At 37.5% G+C, this 13,257-nt stretch overlaps 1 protein-coding gene across 2 annotated transcripts in view; it reads left to right on the forward strand.

Moving 5' to 3' along the window:
• Positions 1-12,314, forward strand: part of cpda (carboxypeptidase D, a) — a 64,325-nt gene extending 52,011 nt beyond the window's left edge. Inside the window, exons 14-21 of one of the 2 annotated variants that reach the window (XM_060848442.1) lie at positions 1,144-1,279; positions 2,172-2,321; positions 3,125-3,220; positions 4,243-4,307; positions 6,714-6,845; positions 8,051-8,236; positions 9,906-10,008; positions 10,491-12,314. In XM_060848442.1, the coding sequence (XP_060704425.1) occupies positions 1,144-1,279; positions 2,172-2,321; positions 3,125-3,220; positions 4,243-4,307; positions 6,714-6,845; positions 8,051-8,236; positions 9,906-10,008; positions 10,491-10,717 (1,095 nt within the window). In that variant the 3' untranslated portion in view covers positions 10,718-12,314. The remainder of the gene's footprint in view (positions 1-1,143; positions 1,280-2,171; positions 2,322-3,124; positions 3,221-4,242; positions 4,308-6,713; positions 6,846-8,050; positions 8,237-9,905; positions 10,009-10,490) is intronic. The other variant, XM_060848443.1, reaches the window with a different exon arrangement.
• Positions 12,315-13,257: the final 943 nt, after the last annotated feature.

Consider the following 13,257-nt stretch of genomic DNA (forward strand, 5'->3'; position numbering starts at 1 on the left):
GAAAGTTTTATCCAGGAGAAGACACAGACTAGGGTTGTTATTTTTTTCAGAACAATGAGGCTGAAGAGGAATAGATTCTATTCAGAAATTGAGGCCTGAATTCACTGGATCAGAGCAGTCCATTTCTCAACACAAACTTCACTTATTTGAATCACAGAATAAAGGAGGCTGAAGAGAAATCTTTTCATTTGTGGCCAGTCTTGAATTTGCTGCCTTTAAGGGTGGTAGATCCAGAAACCCTAAAGGCATTATAAGTCAGTCCAGACAAAATGGTCTCCTCCTGCACTGTAAAGTTTTTTAAAATTCTTGATAACACAATTTTTGGTGACAGTGCTGCAGCACTATCGTTTAACATGCGACCATTGGAGTCATCTCCCCTGATGGTGAAAATGCTAACAAACCAGTATATAAAAAATGGTTAAGAAAGATCATTCCTCATAATTGCCCTTACAAGCACAATCCATTTGGGGACTGTTAGCTGCCCAAAGTCATGCTTAAATCTATAATTTTGAATTGCAGGAAAACTTGGCCTTGATATGAGGAGCTGAACTTAGTAGTCAAAATAGATGCAGCCAGATTGTGAAAAGTGAAAGCCATTAGATAACCACTTGATAAAGGAGCAGCGCTCCAAAAGTAAATGCTTACAAAAAGACCTGTTGGACTATACCCTGGTGTTGTGATTTTTAACTTTGTACACCCCAGTCGAACACAGACATCTCCAAACTGTTAGATTGTCTGTGCTTCCTGAATCTTATCAGAAACTCGTGAATTAAACCCTGAAACAAATCCTTATGAAATGTGACTATTACATTTCATAACTGAGCAACAGGTACTGGAATCTTGAATGTTGGTGCACATAAGTAAAATTCAACTCCAAAAACATTTGACGCTTTATATATTTAGTTTCACATTTGTATTAGCTTTTAAGAATGCAATGTGAAGTGTTTTTGCAGTCACATGTTTTTCAGATTTAATTTATTGGCTTTTGTCTTTGAATTATTGATTTTAAAATTTTGAAAGTACTAGGTTAACTGCAGTTTGTTCCTATTTCAAACATTGTTGTAAAGTGTGCATGTGAGTTAAGCTTGTATTTAAAGATATATTGTCTAAGCTAGTGAAAGCTAAATTTTTTTTTCTCTCCAGTTAATTAAAGAGACAAAGATCATGATAGTACCATCCATGAACCCAGATGGTAGAGAAATTGCCCAAGAAGGGCAGTGTACGTCCAGAATCGGATTGACCAATGTAAATGGAAAAGATTTGGACAGTGATTTCATGGGTAATGTACTAAGACTGGTAGCTGTTTTATTTCCAAGACTAACCCAGGCTACTGATTTTGGATTACTTTCAATATAAAACTAAAGTTTCAAACCATATTTTGTCCCAGTTGTAACCAATATTGTTTTAATTAGTCCATACCATGTGTAAAATTTGATTAGCAAATAGCAAAGTTATCTCATTACCTTAGAATGGAGATGTTTTGTTTTGGGATCATTGCTTATCGCTATGCTACCCTGACTACCTTGAGTTCAGCCAAATCATGTTTTCTGAAGATCTTGAATATTGTGCATACAGTACTGTGCTTCCATTTATTTCTTATCAAATCAAATTGGTAAAGATAGTAGATCAATATGAGTATTGTAACAAAGCTGAAGATTGGGAGCTTGTGGCACCGTAGTATTGACCAGCTCCTGAGCAGCAAGATCAGATTCAAACTCTACCTACCTTCTTGGTTGTCATAACATATCTGAACAGGTTGAATTAATGTATTGAAGGGAAAAGAATATAAAGGCTGACTCGTTGATGGCTTTTTCCAATATATCGAATTTAAAATGTTACAGATACTGAAGTTATCCAGCCCAAATAATTTTCAGTTATAAACTTGTAACCAAAATGAATGATCTTGGTTTCAACTCCCTCAATAATTCAGGATTTTATTGTAACTGATCACTTTTCATTGTGTTATTTAAAAATTAATGTGTTGAATTCACTGTATACTTTACATTATTCTTCAGTTCATAATACATGATCTTGAATATTATGCAGTACTATGCTTCCACTTTTTTCTTATCAAATCCAAGTGTTAGTGACATTTTCACATAGACTGATTAGGAATGTATCTTGAAGACTGCATTGTAAATAGTAAAAGTACAAGACTTGTATTTTACCAGGAAACTCCTCCGAGCAATTCTCAGAGATGCAACCTGAGACTAGAGTGATAGTCAAGCAACTGATCCTCAACCAAGGATTTACATTATCTGTTGTTTTGGATGGTGGCTCTCTTCTTACTACATATCCTTATGATAAGCCTGTACAAACAGGTATGTGTTTATTCCACATTAAATTCAACTTGCCTTGTCCTAATGGTGAAATATTTTGTGTTGACTCTGTAAAGTTATTTTGTTACCCTCGCAGGGTGGTTTGTTTACTATGTTGGGGTTTGGTAAACCTCTTCTGGTACTTTGAAGTATACGAAAGTTGCAATCAGTTTAACGTCTGCAAGCTAATGCGTTGTTTTTAAAAAGTATTCAATTGGGTTCATCTGTTGATCTCAATTAAGTGACATGGATGGCAGGTGAGAAGATTAAATGAAGTTTGGTGACTTTGAATGCAGTGCCAAATTTCCTCCTGAAATGTTAATGTTAGAAGTCGCAAAGGTATCAGAGCTGGAGTCCTGGAATTTCTGTTTCTGTTTTCCCCTCTGCATATCTATTTACTATTTCAGTTACCATTTTTTGTAGCTCTTCTACAAACCCCAAACTTATCTGTATCAAGGGTATTTTGTTTGAATAAAATAAATTATGAAGGCATGAGGCACATGATAGTACTTACTTTCTTCTGATGCTGCTTTATTGAAAATGAGTGATAATGAAAAGCAGTGAGGCACAAAGACCCAAATCTAGTTGAATATGGAAGGTTTGACTTCTTGTGCATTCTGAAAAACTTGTATCCAGTAATTGTTTATGTATTCACAAGCTTTTGTTTTTGCAATAAAAATTCATTTGAAAGGCTCTAACGTGAGGAAGAAAAAGCAAAAACTCTTGCTTTATTAATGTTTTGCTGCATATTGTGAAGGTAGAAAAGTACCTCATCACTCCTCCTCTATTACCTGCTTTCTCAACAGTGGCAAATGAAGAAACCCTGAAATACCTGGCCACAGTTTATTCTGACAATCACCCTAAAATGCATTTGGGTCATCCAGGCTGTCCTGATAACGCAGGTGAGAATTTACAATAATACTTAACTTTGTTCGATCTCATTGGATTTGTGCAAAATGAAAATGTAATTGCATTAACATTGGAAATTTTGATAGCTATCACGTATTTTGCAACCCCAGATCAAGCATTCAGATAAACTTTTGACTAAGTCAGATTTTGTGCCTACAGTATAAAGATATTTTAATCTGGAACTGAACAGGGCATTTTGCATCCCAAGTCTAGATGGAGGGAGAACAGTCGTTTAAAAATAATGGAGATCTCATTTAAGACTGAGATAGGAAGGGATTATCTTTGGAGGGATTGTGGGGCTTTGGTACTTTCCCTCAGTAGTGGAGGTAGGGTCATTGAATGCTCTTAAGGCTAGCAAGGGTTTCAAAGATTATCTGGGATAGGCAAGAGTATGGATTTGAAACCACAGTCTGATCAGCCTGCTCCTAGTTCATATGTTCTTATGAATTCTAGATAGCATATCCAGTTTCTTTCCTCAATTTGCAACGCTTTTTTGTTTGGCTACTAAACACTGTCAGCCCTCTTGTTCATGGTTTCCTGGCTTACATCCAACTAGCAAAAATCCAACAGTGGGCTAATACAGGAAATCTAATAATGTAGGTAAATCAACAGCACAAAAGGAAATTCCACAAAGAATCAATTAAAAATGTATGACCATAAATTGTTATGCTATTATATTACTTTTGGATTTAGCTAAAGTACTTTCTATCCCTGCATCCAAGTCATTAATGCAGATTGTAAATAGTTAAGGCCCAAACCCTGTGGCATTGGTAAGTTGCATCTTGCCAACCAAAGTAAGATTTGTTTATCCCAGGTCCCTTCTTTGCTAGCCAATCCTGTGTCCAAGGTAATTAATTGCCCCTGACTCCATGTGATCTTATAAATTTCTGGTCACTTCCTTTATTCTGTATGCAAATTAGAAATTGTTATTGTGAAGTGTGATAGAAGACCTGTTTACTTCAATTTGCTTCTGGCTTCTGAAGTTTACAGCATTCATTGGTTTAATCTGTTTCAGAAGAAAACATCCCTGATGGTGTTGTACGTGGTGCACAATGGCATGGTCACATGCATAGCATGAAGGTGAGTATTAAATATTGACATAATGAATCCAATGTCAGAAGTGTAACTGAAGATCTGGCAGGTATTCTAGTTTTAAAATCACCTGATTAGTTCGGCAGAAGCAAGTGCTATCTGCTCTTCCTATGCTGCCCTCTTATGGCTGGTTGCATGTTGAAACAGTTTGTGTCAGAGTCCTAGAGATATACAGCATGGAAACCAATCCTTCAATCCAACTTGTCCATGCTGACCAGGTATCCCAACCCAATCTAGTCTCACCTGCCAGTACTTGGCCCATACCCCACCAAACCCTTCCTATTCATGTACCCATCCAAGTGCCTTTTTAAATGTTGCAATTGTACCAGCCGCCTCCACTTCTGTGGTAGCTCATTCCATACACACACCACCTCTGTGTGAAAACGTTGCCCCTTAGGTCTCTTTTATGTCTTTCCCCTCTCACCCTAATCCTATGCCCTCTAGTTCTGGACTCCCACCCCAGGGAAAATACTTTGTCCATTTATCCTTTCTATGTCCCTCATGATTTTATAAACCTGTACAAGGTTACCCCTCAGCCTCCACTCCAGGGAAAAACAGCCCTAGCCTATTCAACCTCTCCCTATAGTTCAAATCCTCCAATCCTGGCAACATTCTTGTAAATCTTTTCTGAACCCTTTCAAGCTTCACAACATCTTTCCGGTAGAAAGGAGACCAGAACTGCACGCACTATCCCAACAGTGGCCTAACCAATGTCCTGTACAGCCGCAACATGACCTCCCAACGCCTGTACTCAATACTCCTAACCAATAAAGGAAAGCATACTAAACACTGCCTTCACTATCCTATATACTTGTGACTCCATGTTCAAGGAGCTATGATCCTGCACTCCAAGGTCTCATTGTTCAGCAATACTCCCTAGGACCACACCATTTAAGTGTACAAGCCCTGCTAATGTTTGCTTTCCCAAAGTGCACCACCTCACATTTATCTAAATTAAACTCCATCTGCCTGTTCTCAGCCCATTGGCCCATCTGATCAAGATCCCGTTGTAATCTGAGATAACCTTCTATACCTCTTATGTTCACATCCAAATCATTTATATAAAATGAGTGGACATTAGTGTGGACCCAGCGCTGATCCTTGTGGCACTCCACGGGCCTCCAGTCTGAAAAACAGCCCTCCAGCACCACCCTCTGTCTTCTACCTTTTGAGCCAGTTATGTATCCAATTGGCTAGTTGTCCCTGTATCTAACCTTGCTAACCAGTCTTCCATGGGGATCTTTGTCAAATGCCTTACTGAGGTCCATATAGATCACATCTACCGCTCTGCCCTCATCAGTCCTCTTTGTTACTTCTTCAAAAACCTCAATCAAGTTTGAGACATGATTTCACCCACGTACAGCCATGTTTACTATCTCTAATCAGTCCTTGCCCTTCCAAGAACATGTACATCCTGTCCCTTAGGATTCCCTCCAACAGCTTGCCCACCACTGCTGTCTGGCTCACTGGTCTGTAGTTCCCTGGCTTGTCCTTACCACCTTTCTTAAACAGTGTTAGCCAACCTCCTATTCTCTCCCTAGTTGCCTGTTTGTCCTTAATGTATTGGTAAAAGCCCTTTGGACTCTCATTAACTCTATTTGCCAAAGCTATCTCATGTTCCCTTTTTGCCCTCTTGATTTCTCGAAGTATACTCCTACTGCCTTATACTCTATGGATTCACTTGATCTTTCCTGTCTATACCTGACGTATGCTTTCTTTTTCTTAATCAAAATCTCAATTTCTTTAGTCATCCAACATTCCCTATACCTACCAGCCTTTCTTTTCACCCTAACAAGAATATATTTTCTCTGGACACTCATTATCTCATTTCTGAAGGCTTCCCATTTTCCAGACGTCCCTTTACCTGCCAACATCTGCCCCCAGTCTGCTTTTGAATACCATCAAAATTGGCCTTCCTCCAATTTAGAACTTTTAGATCTGGTCTTCCTTTTCCAAGCTAATAGAATTATGGTCGCTGACTCCAAAGTGCTCACCCACTAACACCTCAGTCACCTGTCCTGTACAAAATCCTGCAATGTAAAGTGTAAACTTTTAATGATGTATTGAAGACTTTCTCAGTCATAGAATACAACAATTTAAATGTTTATCCACTTCACCTGACTCCCTTACATCTGTGAAGAATAAAATTGATTTTATTCCCCAAATAGGAATCATGGTGCTAGCTAAAATTCCAAATAAAATCCAACCAGCAATAAAAGCACACCTGAAATTTGATCTTGTGCAATGCTTAGTTTGTGGTTTGAGACTGAATGCCTCCCTTATTTGTGGTTAAAAATCTGCAAGAAGTACATGGAATTTATGTTTTAGATTAAAATATAATTACTTTATCCTTTCATTAACACCTCTTAGTGATTTGTTTTGTTATCTTGCCAGGATTTTAGTGTAACCTACGGTCACTGTCCTGAGATCACAGTTTACACAGGCTGCTGTAACTTCCCACGTGTCAAAGAGCTTGCTACAGTTTGGAATGAGAACAAGAAGTCTTTACTCAGTATGCTTGTTGAGGTAAGTATGTATTGTCCAATTCCTCATCAATTCAGAGGTGTCTGCTGCCATGTCACGCCTGACAATTAAACTCAAGGCATTTGCTTCTGTTTGTGAAGATATTTCTTATTTACTGATCTATTCTGTTTAATATTTGGCATCTTAGCATAAGACATAGGAGTGGAAGTAAGGCCATTCTGTCCATCGATCAATCATGGCTGATGGGCATTTCAATGCCACTTACCTGCACTCTTCCCCCATATCCCTTAATTCCTTGCAAGATTAAGAATTTATCAATCTCTGCCTTGAAGATGTTTAACATCACAGCCTCCACTGTGCTCCGTGGCAATGAATTCTACCGGTCCACCACTCTCTGGCTGAAGAAATGTCTCCTAATTTCTGTTCTAAATTGACCCCCTCTAATTCTAAGCTATGTTCACGGGTCCTAGTATCCCTGCCTAACTGAAACATTCCCAGTGTCCACCCTTTCTAAGCCATGTGTTATCTTGTAAGTTTCTATTAGATCTCCCCTCAACCTTCTAAACGCTAATGAATACAATCCCAGGATCCTCAGCCATTCATCGTAGGTTAGGCCTATCATTCCAGGGATCATCCGTGTGAATCTCTGCTGGACATGCTCCAGTGCCAGTATGTCCTTCCTGAGATGTGGGGCCCAAAATTGGACGCAGCATTCTAAATAAGGCCTAACCGGAGCTTGATAAAGTCTCTGTAGCACATCACTGCTTTAACGTTCCAACCCTTTTGAGATAAATGACAACATTACATTTGCTTTCTTAACCACTGACTGAACCTGCAAAATCTCAAAATGCTAGGCTTGTCCAGTTGTCTCTGTTCACTAAATTGCATACCAGAACATCCTGAATATGTTGGCATCAGAATCATTATCTACACAAATTAATTGGAAAATGGAATTTCTATACCAGAGTTTAAGACCGCAAAGGAAAAAGGTGGGTATTCCCAACTTTATAATATGGAGGGAAGTTATATTCGTCAAAATATTCTCAATCACTTTTTTAAAAACTCCCCAATTTCAATCAATAGAATCCATAGTGATAAGCCAGAAGAAATGATAAATTCAAGTATTATTGTGGAAAAAGTTTATTTTTTAGCTTTTCCAATTGCTCTGTTTTCAGTTTTCCGGATATAATATAAGGCTATTTTAAGTACCTTGTATCTATTTTCTAAGCTGAGGTTGTTCTCCTCAGGTTCATAAAGGCTTACGAGGAATGGTAACGGATAAAGCTGGAAATCCAATTCCAAATGCAAATATTATTCTGAATGAAGGTATTAAAGTTCTGACATCAGAAATGGGTTATTTTCATGTTCTCCTGTCTCCGGGGTCACATCATATTGATGCACTTGCAGCAGGATACCAGCATCAGCGCAAGCAGGTAGAAACTCTAAGTACTTTCTCTAAATATGGAGCTGCTGAGCTCAGTTTTACTCCAGCTGCTTTTAGACTACAGATTTTTTAATACATGTAATGTGGGCTCATGGCAGGGATTCATTGTCCATCCCTAATTGCACTCAAAGGTGAGTGTGAGCTGCTGCCATGAAACACCCCAATCCATTTGGGGTGGGGTACACCCATGTCTAGCCATTAAAATACTTTATTTAAAAGGCATGATTTGGAGATGCTGGTGTTGGACTGGGGTGTGCAAAGTTAAAAATCTCACAACACCAGGTTGTAGTCCAACAGGTTTAATTGGAAGCACACTAGCTTTCGGAGTGACGCTCCTTCATCAGGTGATAGTGGAGGGTTCGATCGTAACACAGAATTTATAGCAAAAATTTGCAGTGTGATGTAACTGAAATTATACATTGAAAAATTGATTGTCTGTTAAGCCTTTCATCTGCATATCAACACAGACATCAATTTTCTACAGGAATGGAGGCAAGCAGGAAGGATCCCGAAAGGATTAAGGATCACGAACCCACTTAGGTCGACCTACAACACAGACTACGCAGAGCAACCTTTTTGTGATTTATACATGAAGGAAGTGAAACTATCACTGTATTCTAACAGATGAAAGGCTTAACAGACAATCAATTTTTCAATGTATAATTTCAGTTACATCACACTGCAAATTTTTGCTATAAATTCTGTGTTACGATCGAGCCCTCCAGTATCGCCTGATGGAGTGTCACACTGAAAGTTAATGTGCTTCCAATTAAACATGTTGGACTATAACCTGGTGTTGTGTTTTTAACTTTATTTAAAAGGAAGGTCAAATACTTAAAATTCTGCAGCAAGTAATTCAGCTTGTGATTCAGCCAGTCCAGTACCTGTACGCATGAGGCAGGAATATGATGGAATACTCTCCACTTGCATCAAGTGCATCTCCAACAGCACTTGAGACCATCCAAGCAAAGCAGCGCACTTGATTGGCAGCAAAGACAAATTGCTGGAAAACTTCAACAGGGCTGGCAATGTCTGTGGGGAGAAAGCAGAGTTAACATCTCCGGTCCAATGACCCTCATTCAAATTCATCTGGTTGACCCTGCCATTGCAGTTGCCACACATCAGCTGCAGTGTATACCATGTAAAAGATGCAGTGCAGCAGCTGCCAAGGCTGCTTGGACAGCATTTCCCATACTTAGATCTTCATTATTTGGAAGAACAAGGCCAACAAGTACATCACCAGCAATATTCCCTTCTGAGTCACAATCCACCCTGACTAAGAACTATATCACTCTTCCTTCGCAAAATCAGTAGCCCTGGAATTGGTTGCTTAGCATTATTGTGGATGTTAACTGGCCCTGCAGTGATGCTTATGATCACTTTTTTAAACTAAAATCAGGATCTGAGCATTTGCAAGTGAATATTAAACTATCTCTTTTTCACAGACTTGAGATATGCGCTGTTTCTTTTCATTTTCAGTACAGTATTTGCTTTTATTTTCATTCAGTATATTCTCGCACTAAAATTTAGTTGAACTTTAAAAGAGGTCATGATGTATAAGAGTCTTGCTTTCTGGTCTCCACATTTAGGAAATATAAGTTTACACGCTTCTCTGCTTGAAAATTAAAAGGTGTATTAATTCCATTTTTGTGCAATAGGTGTTTGTATCCCCTTCTGAAGCTGCCACCTCATTGATAATAGTTGTTGAGCTGGATAATAAATTATTTGGTCTCCCCAGAGAACTGGTGGTTACAGCAGCAGGTAAGAATTGATATCATGAGGAGCATTGAGTTATCTGTGCTAAAATTTCTATTAACAGTAAATTATAGTTTGTACGAATTGCTAATTTTAAATTTCGATCAACATTAATAATTTTGATCATGTCTGGTCATCCTTTTAGTTAAAAACCAGAATTTATTCGACAATCCCTTTTAAAATATGAATAAATTTGAGAAACATTTTTCCCACTGTTCATTGTGGAAATGTAGTAAAGTTGAAACTAGCAGGCCAATTGTTTTATTTTTGAATTGCTTGTTTAACTGTGTATCTCCCTTGGTTTAGCATTGAAGTCGTTGATCTCTAATTTAAACATTGAATGTATTCAGTTTTGACAGAACTATTTTACATATGTCAATAGCAGTTCCTGTTCTCCATTTTGGGTGAAGCAGTCTTTCTAGCTTGTGTAATGCTATAAAGTGAATGATGAAACTAAACAACAAATATTTTTACCTTTTTTCCATTAGGTGCAACCATTTCTGCAATAATTGTGACAGCTTGCATCATTTGGTGTGTTTGCGCTATCAAGTCCAATCACCAAAAAGATGGCTTTCATCGTTTGAGGCAGCATAGAGATGAATACGAAGATGAGATCCGAATGATGTCCATGGGTTCAAAGAAATCTCTTCTCAGCAGTGAATTTCAGGATGAAACTGAAAGTGAAGATGACACTCTGTATATTAATAAACATTAACATATCAAGCCAACCCTGCTGGACTGGCAGAAACGTTATCTTTTTGCCAAGTAAAATGAACAAATAAGCATTAACCCGAATAGAGGATTTGCCTGATCTGCACATTGGGAAATGTTGGAGTGATTTTTATAACATATAGTTATCCTTTTTTCAAAACGTAGATGCTACAAGGAGGAATGGCAGTTTGCACCATCACTTGAGCATTGCACATATCCTGAACTGACTGCTGACCTTGTATTGTGGTTAAGGGTCAACCACATGAAGAATGTTATTGCACCATATCTACCATCTGAGCCTCTGCCTGACCATACTGCAAACCTGTGCCAACATTTAAAGATGCAGTATACCTTTCACTTCTCCATTTTTAAGAAGAAAAATGTCTGTTAACCACCTTTTTAAAACAACTGTTCATTTATTTTTGCGAACTTTTCGATATTTTGTAGAAACAAAGTTCTCAAAAGAAATGGTGTGAATTGGAAAGAATTGTGCAGTGCTGCTACTGTATCATTTTGTCTGGATTGTACATGCTAATTTCAAAAGGTGGGCAAATTTTAATTGAAGGCATATGCAGCTTTATGTTGTCTAAATCTTGCCAGTGTTACAATAGAAGGAAAAGTGACTTGTGGATATGTTTGCCTTCTGATCCACCTCCAAAAATGACAATTTAAAAATTTGTTATCCCACTTTTTGCAGTTTTATTTTGCTCTGTTCTTTATACATCAAATACAGTCTCTGCAATTAGCAATAGGTTGTATACATTTGAGAACCAGACAATTTTGGCAGGGGGCAGGGATGGACAATGTGTAGGCAGAGGTTACAGAGGGAACAAAAACCAAATGAACCATTTTTATGAAAATGGCATCTTCAAATTTGTCATGGTTATCCTTTTATTTTTGAATTTATTTTTTATGCACACTGGATCATTTTATAGTTGGAGATTTCTCAATTGGAATTACAAATGTTAGAACTGAACATCTAGTTTTCAAGGTGCTCTTTTATTATATAAATTATGAAATATCTTAGGCAGTGAAATTGCTTAATTTGAATCATGATGGTAGAGGTGACTACTGAAGTAAAACTAGAATTTATGGTCCTATCATATGCTGTTTGAAGCATATTTTTTCATAGTTTTTATAGTCTGGATCTTGGTGTAAATTTTTTCAATATACTGTAGAGATGCATTGAATGTGGGTGAAGGATCATAGAATATTGAACTCTTTGTAGGTGTGAGTGAATGTTTGTATGTGTGTTTTCAGTGTGTGCCACTGAATGTACACCTGAATTGCCTAAATACAGTATATGATCACCAGAAATACAGCATTGCCAAAAACACCTAATTCATATTGTTAGATGATATTCAATTTATTAAGAAACGATTCACTGTACTTAAGTTTGTCACTCCATTGTGTTTGGAAAATCACTTCAAAGTTAGTATCGTTGTTCATTTGTACTTTTTGCACAGAACATTTTATCAATATTGTGTATTTGATTATATGCTGTGATGCCTTAAATTTTTCATATTTCTTTCATTTTATGGTGATGTCACTGGGTTTCAGTGAAAGGTTTTGGCATCTAAAAATAAATGCTTTATCTAGCACATGTATGTTTATGGTGGTGATATATTCAATGTTTAAACAGTGCTCGCATGTGTCACTTAGTTTATTCCATGTGCAATTTATCAAAAGGGAACTAAGTGACTATCAAAGCTGACTTAGTCAACTTTGAGTCAAAATTGCTTTTCTTTATACTACCTAATCATTATTGATGTGACAAAGGGCATCAATTGGAAAAAATGTCAAAATGTCAACAATTTAAAAGTTGGCTGTTTCAAATGATTCAAGGAACCTAAAATGAAATAATTGAACAGAGTATTTATTGCAAGAGATTAGAACATTTTCAAAGTATTTTGGTGGGGAAAGATCTAGGAATGTTTGGTCAAATTCTATTTTATATTAGACTTAACAAATAATTTGAGCGTTACTTTTCAATTCATCTTTAATAATAAAATTTTAAAATCAAACACTAAATCAGAATATGTAGACTAGCCAAGGTGTAAAACTGTCCTTTGATCTATCAGATACTATAAAGGCAGTGTCATTTCATGTAGTTATTCATTTTCTAAAGTAAATTAACCTAATGCTTTATATTGGTTTTAAAATGTAATATCTTTCATCGTAAAGTCTGAATTGATCCAAAAATGATTCTTCCCAAGTCAACTGAAATCAATAATGTCTTTTGTTTGAATGTGATTTGAGATCAGCTGTTCACTGAAACCAACCTGGAGAAACAAGCCCTCTCTCACTGCACCCCCCAGGTACCTCCTTCCACCTATCCCACCTCCATCGCCCCTCCCCCTAGTCCCTCCTCCCTACCTTTTATCTTAGCCTGCTTGGCTCTCTCTCTTATTCCTGATGAAGGGCTTATGCTTGAAACGTCGAATTCTCTATTCCTGAGATGCTGCCTGGCCTGCTGTGCTTTGACCAGCAACACATTTGCAGCTAACACATTACACACTCCATCCAATTTCGACAATGTTACAA

This window comes from Hemiscyllium ocellatum, chromosome 31, assembly GCF_020745735.1.
Source record: "Hemiscyllium ocellatum isolate sHemOce1 chromosome 31, sHemOce1.pat.X.cur, whole genome shotgun sequence".
Lineage (NCBI taxonomy): Eukaryota > Metazoa > Chordata > Chondrichthyes > Orectolobiformes > Hemiscylliidae > Hemiscyllium > Hemiscyllium ocellatum.